Source organism: Strix uralensis, chromosome 10 (genome assembly GCF_047716275.1).
Source record: "Strix uralensis isolate ZFMK-TIS-50842 chromosome 10, bStrUra1, whole genome shotgun sequence".
In the NCBI taxonomy this organism is placed as follows: Eukaryota; Metazoa; Chordata; class Aves; order Strigiformes; family Strigidae; genus Strix; species Strix uralensis.
Window position 1 is genome coordinate 14,096,940 of NC_133981.1, and position 12,110 is coordinate 14,109,049.

The following is a 12,110-nucleotide window of genomic DNA, read 5'->3' on the forward strand; positions in this document are numbered from 1 at the left end:
TGGGGAGGGTGCAGGTGCTCACCCGGATGCCGGAGCCAGGCTCCCCTGGATCGCCCTGTGAAGAAAGTGCCCATGTCTGTCCCATCACCCCGACCCAATGGCCACCATGGTCACGGACACATCCCCACCCCACCATGGGGCTGTTCCCCAGGGCCAGCTGGATCCGAGAGAGGAGCCAGCCCAAAATGTCCCTCCCCCCATCCCAAAATATCCTGAAACGTGGCCCTCCCTCCAGGTCCCCCAAATCTGGCAAGGTTGGACGTGGTGATGCCGATGCTGATACTGTACCTTGGTCCCTGCTGGGCCCTGGGTCCCTGGTGGGCCAGTGCTGCCCTGTGGGGGACAAGGGGACATTATGTTGGCAGTGCTTGCTGGTGGCACAGGTTGGGGAGGGGGCAGAGGGGCAGCACTGTCCCAGCACTGCCACCCCTCCCCTGTTCCTCTGGGGGATGCCCCCCCGGGCTGAAGTCCCCCTTGCATGACAGTTCCCTGCATGTGGTGTGGGGTGGCTCCTTACCGGAGGTCCTGGGGGTCCTGGGTCTCCCTGGCTGCCCTGAAGGGAGGAAGAGATGGGGTCACTGCAGGGATGGGTTTTCCCTGGTGGGTGAATGGGGTATCCCCTGGGAGAGGAGACCCAGACAGTGCCAGCAGCTCTGGTAAGCACCCACACCAAGTGAGGACAAGCCTGGTCAGCTCCTGGCAAGATGCCTGGGGCCAAGCACCCACCCAGGCAGCAGGGTGGCCCCCACGGTTTCACCCAGCGCCTGCAGCCAGAAGTGCCTGGCTACACGCTGAGGTGGGGGGACACAGTGACATGGGGGGACGCAATGACATGGGGGGGACACAGACACCTACCGGGCGTCCCAGCACGCCGGGGAAGCCTGGCAAGCCCTGCAAAGAACCACATCAGAGCCGGTGGGTGAGTGGGAGCCTGCCACCCCGCAGCCCTGCCTGCCCCCCAGGGATGCTTCCCGTTCCCAGAATGCAGTACCCAGCCTGGGGTATTTACAGGGGGTACTGGGAAGCCCCCTAAAGCCCTGTGGGCCCTGCGCAGGGTGGGAAGGAGATGTACGAGCTGTGAATGCTCCCACTGGTGCTGGTGGTGGCTGGTGTGGGACCACAGGACCTTCCCCCTGTCCCAGCCCACATCCCCCCACCATGTCCCCACTCACCGGCTTCCCCTCGGGGCCAGCCAGCCCTCTCTCACCCGGGAGACCCTGGAGCAAGAGACAGGGATGGGGTCAGTGCCAGGCAGGGGTCTGGGGTCAGCGCCAGGCAGGGGGACAGTGCAGTACTCACCGGGGCACCATCCCTGCCCTTCTCGCCAGGCTCCCCTCGCTCGCCCCGCAGGCCACCCTCACCCTGCGGCAGGGACAGAAGCAGGGTCATAGGACAGGCAGGGACCTTCCCGTCCCTCTGAGATCCTGCTGACACCCAAAGAGGGGTGCCCCCAGCAGTCCTGCCTGGGACTTTGCTTCATGGGGCCACCCCATTGGCAGCGGGAGACTTACGACCACAGACCTTATCTCCTTTGGGTCCCCGCTCACCCTCGGCTCCTGGCTCGCCCTGCATTGGGAGAAGACAAATGGGCATCAGCCCCCCACTGCCACCCTGGGGACACCCATCCTGCTGCTGTCCCCAGCCCAGCCCAGCCCATCACACTGTCCCCAGCTCAGTCCCCCCTGCTCCCTTCTGCCCAGCCACGCACCTTCACTCCCTTGGGTCCAGCAGGGCCACGCTCGCCCGGGAAGCCCATCAGGCTGCCCTCCACCACGTCTGCCTGCGGGCAGGGTGTAGTCAGGGCCTGCACCCGGGGGGGGACCCCAGGAAGGTCTCCCCAGGGGTACAGCCCTCTGCAAGCCCCTGTGCCAGGTAGTGGATGTGGCCATCCATCCCCGGAGGTGCAGACTGGCACCTCCTGAGGATGGTCCCCAGCAGCAGCCATCACCTACCTTGGGCCCCGGGGGCCCTGGGGCGCCAGGCAAGCCATCCCTGCCCTGGGAGAGGAGAAAAATAGGTTGAGCATCAAAGGGACAGCAGAGCATGGGGGAGCAGAGCCATCCCGTTATGGCCACTCCTGGCCCCCGCAGGGCATTCCCATCCCTTCTGGAGAGCCCCCCATCCCCTCAAGAGGTGCAGAGCACAGGGAGGACAGAGGGGACCGTGTCCCCGTCCCGGCTCACCTGCTCACCCCGGTCACCCTTCTCGCCCCGGTCACCCTGGGAAAACAAGGCAGTGGCTGTCACAGGGCCATCCCCAAGCCCCTGGACCAGGTCCCCCAGCCCTCACCCCGCGCCTCCGCACACACTCACCTTCTCACCGGGCCGCCCAGCCTCCCCCAGCTCCCCGGCCCGGCCCGGCACCCCGGGGATGCCCGGCTTGCCAGGCTCCCCCGGCTGCCCGGGTGGCCCCTCGGGACCCCGCTCGCCCACAGCCCGGCCCATGGGGCCCTGGGGGCCGGGGGCGCCCAGGTCCCCCTTGTCACCTTTGGGTCCTCGCTCACCGGGAAAGCCTAAGGAGCCCTGCAAAACATAACCCCATGCTGCCAGAGAGCCAGCCCTGTGCCAGGGGCTGTCAGCCCTCTCTGAGCATCCCAGGGCTGAGCCAGCTGCATGGCCCCCTGGGTAGGTGGGGAGCGGGGCAGCGTGTTTGGCAATGGCACTATGCCCGGCTCCGCTCACCTCTCGGCCTGGAGGTCCCCTCTCTCCTGGCTCCCCCCGGCTGCCCTTCTGTCCCCGCAGCCGTTCGGACAGCGGCAGAAATGAGTCCGAGCTCCCGTCGTAGGCACCTGTGAGCTCCTTCAGGGATGAAATCTGGGAGAGGAAAGAGTCACCGGTCAGGGGATCAGTGCAACCCAGCTGTGGCAGCACCCCATGGCCTCACCAACCCATCCCAGGTCGCTTGGGTCTCCCACCACCTCAGTGTTCCCCTGACAGCTGGGGACTACATACCTTGATGCCAAGTGCTTCCAAGCTACGTTCAATGTTCTGCAATAAAAAGACATTAAAAACAAAGCAGGTGTTGGCCTGTTCCCACCATGGGGTCTGTGGACCCCAGCCCAGCAGGTTGGGGGGGGACTCACCACTGCAGTCCCGGGGTCTCCGCGTGCTCCAGGGTCACCAGGTCGCCCCTAGGTTTGCAGAGAAAGAGGGAATGAAAAGATGTACAGAGGTGCGGTAGATGAGGTGAGCAGTGCCGATGCTGCCCTCAGTAGGTTTCAGAGTTAACACCGCTTGTGCTGCCCGGGCAGGGGCTGTGCTTGCCACCACCCTGGGGTGCTTACAACTTGTCAGGCTTGGTGCTAGGTACTCACCGGCTCCCCTCGCAGTCCAGGCTCCCCTGGGTCCCCCTGAAACACAGCAAAGGTGTCAAGAGAGGCAGAACCAGGCTGCCCAGTGCTGACTCCAGGGTCCAGCCCTGCCAGCCTGGGGGCAGAGAGTCCCACCAAGGATTTTTCCCCTCTAGCATGGGGTCCCCCAGACCTTTGCCTTGGGGGGCTCGGGGGCAAAAGCACACCTACCTTCGGTCCAGCCACCCCACGGAGGCCCGGTGAGCCCTGGAAGATGCAGAGGGGACACAATGGCACCCAGCACCCATGGACATGGGGCAGTGCCCCAAGGGAGCCATGGACAAGGCTTCTTGCAACCCAGACTCCAGGGTCTGGTGCTGGGTGGCACCATGGGCTCGAGGACTACGCACCTGGCCTGGGGGGCCAACCTGTCCCGGGACACCAGGGAGGCCGGGGGGCCCGAGGGGGCCTGGCACACCTCTGTCCCCCTGCTCGCCCTTGGCACCACTGCGGCCCTGCCGAGAGAGCAGTGTCACCCCCAGGACCTGGGTGCCCAGGTCTGTCCCTGGTGGGGGTGTGTACCCAGCACCCCCTATCACCACGCTCCTCTGCGGGGTGGTACTTACCTCTCTGCCAGGGGGTCCAGTGTCACCTTTGTCTCCCTAACCAGGAGAGAGGAGTTAGAGGGATGCTGCCCCATCCTCATGCCCCAAAATGATGCTCCTGGACCCAGCAGGGTGGGGACCATGCAGGGGTCATGCAGGGACCACCTGGAGTTCAGCTCCTTACCTTTCTCCCATCCTCTCCTGGTGTCCCATCTTCTCCCTGAGGACACAGGCTGCCAGTCAGCACCCGACTCGACCACCCCGGCACAAGCACGGCATGGGATGGGGACAGGCACCAGGGGCATGGCTCAGAGCAATGGGGCTCTTTGCCATATCCCCCCCCTCGCCTTTATGTTGTACTGGGATTACCAGCCCTCGGGACCCTCGAGTGAGCCCCAAAGCCAAGCCCTGCTACTCCTACTCACATTCTTGCCACTGAGGCCGGGTTTGCCGTCATCTCCGGGTTTGCCCTGGGAGGAAGCAGAGGCAGTGAGAGAGCACCTTCGCACTCCCCTGGGGAACCATCAGTCAGGGGTCCCCAGGCCCCACCGTGGCCCCAGGGTGCAGAGAAGGGGGAGCTGGGCACGGGGCGAGCCCCAGCAGACAGACCCAGCTGGGACCGACTGCAGAGGGCACTGGGCAGGATGCGTCCCCAGGGCACAGGGTGGCTGGTACTTACGGGGACGCCGGGCGGTCCCAGGGGGCCCACGGGGCCAGGTGGTCCCTGTTCCCCACGCAGCCCAGGCAGCCCCTGCGGGGAAAGGAGCCAGGAGGAGCACAGGGCGGCAGGGCACCCATCTCCCCCAGCCGGTTCTGGGAGGAGAGAGCATGACCGACAGTGGCACCCTGCTGGGGACAGAATATCGTTCCCTTGCAAGCGCGATGGCCCCAGTGGGAGCACAACCCAAACCTGCCCTCTCTGGAGGTACTTACATCCCGGCCAGGGTCCCCCTGCTTCCCTGAGTCCCCCTGCAGACAAGGAGGAGGTGAGAGCAGGGACAAGGACACCCCGCCCTGCCACAGCCCCACCACAAGCAACCCCAGCCCGGAGCAGAGGCTGTCTGGGGGGGTGGCTCCTCCCACCCCATCACCCCTCCATCCTGCAGCCCCCACCCGCAGTGCCTGGGGGGCGGCCATGCCACTCCCTGGACCATGCTCACCCGCAGCCCGGCAGGACCTGGGGGCCCAGGTTTGCCTTCCAGCCCATTGCGGCCATCCAGCCCTGGTGGGCCACGGTCCCCCTGTAAGAGAGCATGGCAGGAGGGCTGGAGCTGTGGGACGGGACAGGGGTGCCATGGGGCAGCCCCCCCAGCCCCCAGCCCCCTCACCTTCTCTCCTGGCAGGCCTCGGTCCCCAGGGTCACCCTGTGGGGTGGAAAGAGGAGTGAGCATTGTCCCCCCTGAAGGGGAACCGAGCAGGGCCATGGACCCCCCACTCAGACCCCCGTGGGGAAAAGGGCACTCACCCGTGCACCGGGGGGGCCACGGGGGCCCTCCACACCCTGCAAGAGAAAGACATGCTCAGCAGTGGGGCATGGGGGGAAGGAGGGGTCCTGGGTGCTTGTCCACTGCCCCCTGCACACCAGGACACCCGGCTCTCCTGCAGAACATCGCCCATCTTGCTGTCCCACCACCTCCCACACCAGAGACCCAGCACTTACCCTCTCTCCAGGCAGGCCAGGGGAGCCAGCATCGCCCCGGGCGCCCTTCGCACCGTCCTCGCCAGGGTCCCCAGGGTCCCCCTACCAGGGAATGGCACTGCGGTTAGAGGTACTGCCCCACCGCTGGCGCAAACGCCTGTGTGGAGCCCGTGCCAGAGCCCATGCTGAGCACCTCTGCTTATGCTGCATGGTTTAAGGGCGGGATAATAGCAAAGGTCTCCAAATAAAGGCTGAAAAAAGAGGTTGCTGGGCTCAACGCAGCTCCTGGGTGGCCAGATAGTGGTTGCAGAAGAAATGCGACAATTAGCACTTCTGAGCCAGGAGCCAGCTAAGCCATGGCCAGGGACCATGATGCCATCCAGCACACAGCACAGCCTGTGGCCAAAACTGCCCCAAGCCTGAGCTGGCTCGTAAAAGCAGAACACCCAGAGCGTGGAGTACTGCTGTGGGATCCCTGTGGGGCTGGGGAGCCATGAACATCCTGGCTCCTTTGAGGACCTCAGCCCTACAGGGTTGTCCTACCCTGGCATCCTCCTCCCAGCACTAGGCAGGAGCATCAGCCCATGTTCCCCCCGGATCCCATGTGCCCCCTGATCCCACATGGCTCTCAGCCATGGTGCGCATCAGCTCCACGTGGCAGGGGCTGTTTTGGGCAGGGAGAGCTTGGTGCACCAGGATCCCAGTGCACAGGCAGAGCCCAGTGGGGGACAGCACAGGGCACCCCACCCCCAGCATCCTAGGGGACCCACTCGTTACCTTCTCACCCTTCTCCCCTGCTCCTCCAAGCCCCACATCAACCTGTGGGGCAGAGAGGGGCTGTCAGAGCACGCAGGGCCAGGCACCAGCCTGTGGGCAGGGAGAGGGGTGGGGGCAGAGCTTACGGTTCGTCCTGGGGGTCCGGGAAGCCCCTGAAAGAAGGGCGAGGGAAATGGGTTAAGGGGAGCTGGCACGGCCCCAGGGAGGGCAAGGCTGGCTCTGGGGTGGCGGTCCACGTCACTCACCGGCTCCCCACGGTCACCCTTGCTCCCTGGTGCTCCGGGGCTGCCCTACAGGAAAGAGGGATGGGGTGAGAGGAGGAGAAAATGGAGGACCTGGGGGGTGGTGGGTCCCAGGCGGTGGATGGTACCCCTGGGGTAAGGGTGGGTGCCTGTGGGGCAGTGAGCGCACACGAGGTGGTACTCACATTCCTGCCTTCAGGACCTGGGTCCCCTGAGTCGCCCTTCTCCCCGGGGGGGCCACGGTAGCCGGGGAGGCCCTGGGTGGAGGGCAGAAGGAGGGTGTCTGTTAGTGGGAGACACCCTGAGGCCACTAGGCATTTTGTGTGTCCTGGGGTGCCTGCCCTGCACTTACCCGGGGGCCCCTGTCTCCAGGTTTGCCAGGCAGACCCGCTTCACCCTGTGGGGAGAAAGGGGGTGAGTGGGGGGCAGTGGGGAGGGGGACAGTGGTCCTGGGGGGTCCTTACTCACCGGGGTGCCTTCATCACCCTTCTCTCCACGCTCTCCCTGCGGCAGAGGTCAGCGGGCACCAGCCAGGGGGAGAGAAGCACAAGTCACCAGTGTCCTCCTGCTCCCTGCTAGCCCCCCACCTCCTCAGGACCATGGTTGCCCCATGGCTTCTGGTCCTGCCACACCCCTCGTCCCACGCTACCTCCTTGCCACGCAGCCCCGTCTGCCCTGGAGCGCCCGCTCGGCCCGGTTCGCCCTTCTCCCCTGGTTCCCCTGGGTCACCCTAGGAAGGGGGAGAAGGGGCAACATGTCAGGGCAGCATGGGGGGAGCGTAGAGGCTGCCAGGGGGGGAAGGGGCTCAGTACAGCACCCTCCACTCCCTGGAGCAGCATCACAGCATGGCCTGCAGGGACAGCCCCTCCAGAGCCTAACAGATGCATGGATGGACAGACAGATGGACAGAGGGGCAATGCTTCCTGCAGCGACATTACCTTTGGGCCACTCCTGCCTGTGAGGCCAACGATGCCCTGGTTGTTGGAGAGGGAGAGCATGTGTCACCAGGGACCAGCATGGCCCCGTGCTGGGGTGGGGACCAGGGCTGTGAGCTGGTGCCCCTGGGGCAGAGCCCGGTCAGCCCCAGCCCCCGGGGCGCACCCAGACTCACCCGATCGCCTTGTTCGCCTTTGGGACCAGCTGGCCCTGGGATGCTCAGGCCAGGGGCACCCTAGACACGAAGGGACACAGCTTGGAGCAATGGCAGGGGCACCATGAGTCAGGGGGGGCTGTGCCACACCTCCTGTGCCCCCTGTCCCCAGACAATACTCACACGGGCGCCTTTATCTCCCGCATCGCCCTTGGGGCCAGGAGGTCCTTCTGGTCCTGGGAAGCCTCTGTCACCCTAGAGCAGATGAAATGGCACCATCAGTCCCTCCAAACCACCCCCCTCCACCCCACTGCAGCTGGGGACAGCCAGGTCTGGGGACCAGCATGGGCATCCCCTCATGTTGATGCCCACCTGTGCTGTCCCCCCTCCCCAGCCCATGGCCGTGCCCCAGGGGGTGCCAGCGTGGGGCCAGGGGGCACGGCTAGGGCAGGGTTACCTTCTCTCCTCCAACACCGGCCACGCTGGGAGCCTGGGGGAGAAGCAGAGGGGACTGTGCTGGGCGCTGCCCCCAGCTCCGTGTCCCGGGGCTGGGGCAGGCAGAGATGGACCCACCGGGCAGCATCACTTACCGGCTTGCCGGGTGGTCCCGGATCGCCCTGCAGAAAGATGGGTGTCATTGCCAGCCCCTTCCCCAGCAGCCCCTCACCAGCCCACCGGGATCCCGCTTCACCCTCACCTTCTCCCCACGGGGGCCGGCTGGTCCCGGAGCTCCCTGTGGCAAGAGGAGAGACCTCAGGGGGCTGGCAGGGTGTGGGGACACACACAGCCAGGGCATGGCAGCCCCCTGCTCCCGGGGTGCTGGCTCCACAGCACTGTGGCCACTGCCCTGACTCACCTCTCTGCCCGGCGGTCCTGGGCGCCCTGGGGCTCCTACCTCGCCCTGCAGGAGGGGAGGAAGAAGAAGGTGTCAAGGGCACCCTCCCATCCTGTGCCAGGGTGGCTGCTCCAGGGCAGGGCAGGCATCGCCCCCTCATGGCCGCAGCCACCCCAACCCACCTACCTTCTCGCCCTCGGGGCCCGGCATGCCACGGTCCCCCTGGAGAACAAAGCAGAGGAGGAGTTCAGGGAGCCTTCCTCGCCACACTGGCCACTGCCCCAGAGCCCTTTGAGCCCCAGCCCTGAATCCCATCTGAGATGACCAGGCTCTGACAGTGACCCTGGGGCACAGCCACCACAGGGCTGTAGGGACACCAGGGCCGCTGATGCTACCGAATGGCACGATCCCACTCTGGAATCATCTCACCTTCTCGCCCAACTCTCCCAGCTCGCCTGGCGCCCCACGGTCTCCCTGGCACAGAAGGAAGATGGGGTCAGGGGCAGCAGGATGCACGGGGGATGGCATAGGTCCCAGCGTGGCACCCAGACCACTTTTCTCCCCGCCAAAGGCAAGGCGAGAGCATCCCTTTGGTCCCTACACCACTCACCTTCCTGCCCTGCTCCCCCGGTGGTCCCCGAGGGCCCTGCAAAGGAGGATGGAGATGTCACCTGGTATGGCAGGGCAGTTGTCCAGGCTGTCTGAAGCAGGAACTTTCTGGGGTGCCCTCAGGGCTTGGCTCACCAGTGAGGTGAGCTCCTGCCCACCTTACCTTCTCTCAGGAAACTCACCCGGTCTCCTGGGTCCCCGGGGCGGCCGGGTGGCCCTGGGAAACCTTCTTGGCCATCACCCTGGGGATTAGGAAAGGCAACAGCCATGCCATGAGATGGGGATGCTCATGAGATGGGGATGGGCATCCCTGCTGGAGAGCGGTGTGAGGTCCAGCCCCAGCACGGAGCATCCCCACCACCCTCTTACCTTCTCTCCCTTCAGGCCGGGGGGCCCGGCAGGTCCCCGGGGCCCAGGGTCCCCAGGCAGGCCCTGCAAGAGAGCACAGCTCAGCCCCTGGGGATGCAGCTCAGCCCTGGGGACACATGGCCGCGGCAGCCCTGCTCCCCTCTGCTGTCCCCACTGGCCTAGGGGCCATACTCACCGGGGGGCCAGGCTCCCCTCGAGGCGCTGCCCCATCCACAAGACCAGGGGGACCCTGCAGAGACAGGGGTCAGCTCCTGTGTGATGGCTCCAGGGTGCTCAGTACTTCCCAGCACCCTGGGAGGGGTGCAGTGCCCTTGGGCACGCATGGGACCTCCATCCAGGAGGGCAGAGGAGCCAGGGAAATGCAAAGCCACTCACCCTTTCCCCTCGGTCACCCTTCTCCCCCTGCGAGAACAAAAAAAAGCAAGTAAGGGCAGGTCTGGGCTCTTCCCATGCCCCCCTTGAACAGAAGGGGAACATGCCGGACAGAGCCCATCATCAGTGGTATCAGGGCATGTGCATGCCATGTGCCCCTTCCCACACTACCCAGCGTCAGCAACAGTTCATGTACATGTATGTGTGTGTGTGTGGGCACAGCTGGTGGGGGGTGAAGCTGGTGGGGGGCGAAGCCCATGAGCAGGACCCAGAGGACTGCACAGGGGAGCAGCTTCAAGCTGCTGGATGTTCCTCCATCTGTCTGTCCGTCCACACCCCCCCCAGCTGTCCCCGCACAGCACCGGAGGGGATGTACCTTCACAAACTCTCCCGGAGGTCCTGCTGGCCCCATGGGTCCAAGTGGACCGGGGGGGCCTGGATCACCAAATGGCCCCCGTGGGCCAGGGCTCCCGGGGGGACCAGGGCTGCCCTGGAGGACAGAGATACTCCATTATCTGGGGCTGCAGCACACAGGCTGGGGATCTGGCAGAGACCCTTTGGCATTGCTGCTCCCACACCTACCGGCATGCCCGGCTCCCCTTTCCGGCCTGGCAGCCCCTGTCCTCCATCCACGATCACCCTGGGCTCTCCCTGAATGAGGAGGGGCAGGAAAAATCAGTGTCCCCATGTGCCCTGTTGTGTCCCCACAACAGGACAGAGGCCATGGTGCTGTGAGGCCAGGAGCCCAGCAGGGAGATTGGGAGACCCTGGGGTCACCCAGACATCAAGCACTGGGAGATGCCAGGGTCTGAGATGTGCCTGCCAGGGTCCCCACTGCCCCCCAGGGACCCCCGTGGGGCAGCCCCATGCCCATCACCTACCGGCTCGCCTTTTTCCCCCTTCGGGCCAGAAAGCCCCATTGGCCCCCGTGCCCCCTGGGAAGGAAAGACAAGAGTGAGGTGGGGGGCACAGGGAGGGGAGTGGGTCTGGGAAGGGATGGGGCCGTACTTACAGGATCCCCTCGGGGGCCAGGGATGCCCTGGGTGCCCTGGAAAATAACAGCTCAGGAGATGAACGTGTGTCCCTATCAGCCAGGGGAACAGGGATGGGATGGGATGGGATGGGACGGGACGGGACATGGGCTCCAGCCAAGGCAGGGATGGACAGTCCCTGCCCAGTACACTTGGCCTGAGACACACACACAGAGGACAGTAGTGACCCTGCCAGCAATGGAGACCCCCTGGCACACGGAAAGGGTAGGCAGAGGCTGGCTCAGGGAGCAGGCAGGGCAGGCAGGGCGATGGGAAGAGCCCACCATGCAGCAACAAACCCAAGGGACACCCCCACTCACTGGCTGGCCGGGTGATCCAGGGTTCCCAGGGCGGCCAGGGCTTCCCGGTGTCCCATCGGCTCCGGGGAACCCCTGTGGGAGAGAGGAGCATCATGCCAGCACCTAGTGCACCCTGGCACTGCCAGACCCCCCCAGTGCGCCAGACAGTGCTGGTCCCAGTACTGGGAGCCCAGGACAACCCCATGACAGAGCCGGGTCCCGGGGTGCCTTTCCCCTGCGTGCTGAGCTGGGGTGTGAGGGAGCAGCGTGGGGCTGGACTGGGGCTCTCCAGGGGGATCCCCTGCTTCAGCCTGGGCGAGAAGCAGGACAAGGGAGGGACGAGGGGCAGAGAGGGGCCCTGTGGGGCCAGGTCACTGTGCCCAGGGACCCTGGAGTGCCTGGGTGAGGGGGTCACAGGTACGCACCCTGTCGCCTTTCTTGCCTGGCCGCTCAGCACTCTCTCCTGGCAGACCCTGTGGCCCCGGGGGTCCTGGAGAGCCAGGCAGCCCATGGCGGCCCTGCAGGGACAGTGGAGAGGATGAGCTGGGTGGCGGGTGGTGGCCAAGGGATGTTTCCCATCAGTCCCTGCAGCAAGGGCTGGACAGGTCCCTGCCCCACACCCGCTGCCAGCAGGACAAGGGGATGCAGGGACCCCTGCCAGAGAGCTGCCCCCCACCTCCCCCCAACCCACCCCAGAATATTACCGGCTCGCCAGGGGGGCCCGGTGGCCCTATGCGTCCTTGAGGTCCCTGCGGAGACAATGCCAGCAGTGAGCACCCCCTGCAGGCTGGCATCAGCACAGTTTGGGGGACACAGCCCCCCTCCAAGCCACCAGCTAGGAGGGGAGGGGATGCCAAAACACTTACTGCTTCGCCGCGGTCTCCCTTCTCGCCCTGCAAGAGGACAGAGGGAAGGGGTTTGGGGCTGCACCCCCATGCTTGGCTCCCTACTGC

General features: G+C 65.6%; 1 protein-coding gene across 1 annotated transcript in view; it reads right to left on the bottom strand.

The window, feature by feature from the left end:
• The window catches only part of COL7A1 (collagen type VII alpha 1 chain), a 32,361-nt gene that overhangs the window by 9,048 nt on the left and 11,203 nt on the right, over positions 1-12,110 (bottom strand). Inside the window, exons 32-86 of the mRNA XM_074878713.1 lie at positions 12,024-12,050; positions 11,862-11,906; positions 11,583-11,675; positions 11,179-11,250; positions 10,840-10,875; positions 10,709-10,762; positions 10,410-10,478; positions 10,204-10,317; positions 9,831-9,857; positions 9,631-9,684; positions 9,456-9,518; positions 9,269-9,328; positions 9,088-9,123; positions 8,907-8,951; positions 8,664-8,699; positions 8,499-8,543; positions 8,340-8,375; positions 8,233-8,259; positions 8,100-8,132; positions 7,826-7,897; positions 7,664-7,723; positions 7,491-7,526; positions 7,202-7,282; positions 7,021-7,056; positions 6,905-6,949; positions 6,738-6,809; positions 6,556-6,600; positions 6,436-6,462; positions 6,311-6,352; positions 5,555-5,635; positions 5,360-5,395; positions 5,223-5,258; positions 5,055-5,135; positions 4,828-4,863; positions 4,574-4,645; positions 4,320-4,364; positions 4,079-4,114; positions 3,916-3,951; positions 3,700-3,804; positions 3,521-3,556; positions 3,314-3,349; positions 3,083-3,130; positions 2,952-2,987; positions 2,682-2,813; positions 2,313-2,522; positions 2,184-2,219; positions 1,953-1,997; positions 1,709-1,780; positions 1,522-1,566; positions 1,300-1,362; positions 1,173-1,217; positions 856-891; positions 518-553; positions 289-333; positions 23-55 (exon numbers count right to left, since the gene is read on the bottom strand). Coding sequence (XP_074734814.1) covers positions 23-55; positions 289-333; positions 518-553; positions 856-891; positions 1,173-1,217; positions 1,300-1,362; positions 1,522-1,566; positions 1,709-1,780; positions 1,953-1,997; positions 2,184-2,219; positions 2,313-2,522; positions 2,682-2,813; positions 2,952-2,987; positions 3,083-3,130; positions 3,314-3,349; positions 3,521-3,556; positions 3,700-3,804; positions 3,916-3,951; positions 4,079-4,114; positions 4,320-4,364; positions 4,574-4,645; positions 4,828-4,863; positions 5,055-5,135; positions 5,223-5,258; positions 5,360-5,395; positions 5,555-5,635; positions 6,311-6,352; positions 6,436-6,462; positions 6,556-6,600; positions 6,738-6,809; positions 6,905-6,949; positions 7,021-7,056; positions 7,202-7,282; positions 7,491-7,526; positions 7,664-7,723; positions 7,826-7,897; positions 8,100-8,132; positions 8,233-8,259; positions 8,340-8,375; positions 8,499-8,543; positions 8,664-8,699; positions 8,907-8,951; positions 9,088-9,123; positions 9,269-9,328; positions 9,456-9,518; positions 9,631-9,684; positions 9,831-9,857; positions 10,204-10,317; positions 10,410-10,478; positions 10,709-10,762; positions 10,840-10,875; positions 11,179-11,250; positions 11,583-11,675; positions 11,862-11,906; positions 12,024-12,050 — 3,006 coding nt within the window. The remainder of the gene's footprint in view (positions 1-22; positions 56-288; positions 334-517; positions 554-855; positions 892-1,172; positions 1,218-1,299; positions 1,363-1,521; positions 1,567-1,708; positions 1,781-1,952; positions 1,998-2,183; positions 2,220-2,312; positions 2,523-2,681; positions 2,814-2,951; positions 2,988-3,082; positions 3,131-3,313; positions 3,350-3,520; positions 3,557-3,699; positions 3,805-3,915; positions 3,952-4,078; positions 4,115-4,319; positions 4,365-4,573; positions 4,646-4,827; positions 4,864-5,054; positions 5,136-5,222; positions 5,259-5,359; positions 5,396-5,554; positions 5,636-6,310; positions 6,353-6,435; positions 6,463-6,555; positions 6,601-6,737; positions 6,810-6,904; positions 6,950-7,020; positions 7,057-7,201; positions 7,283-7,490; positions 7,527-7,663; positions 7,724-7,825; positions 7,898-8,099; positions 8,133-8,232; positions 8,260-8,339; positions 8,376-8,498; positions 8,544-8,663; positions 8,700-8,906; positions 8,952-9,087; positions 9,124-9,268; positions 9,329-9,455; positions 9,519-9,630; positions 9,685-9,830; positions 9,858-10,203; positions 10,318-10,409; positions 10,479-10,708; positions 10,763-10,839; positions 10,876-11,178; positions 11,251-11,582; positions 11,676-11,861; positions 11,907-12,023; positions 12,051-12,110) is intronic.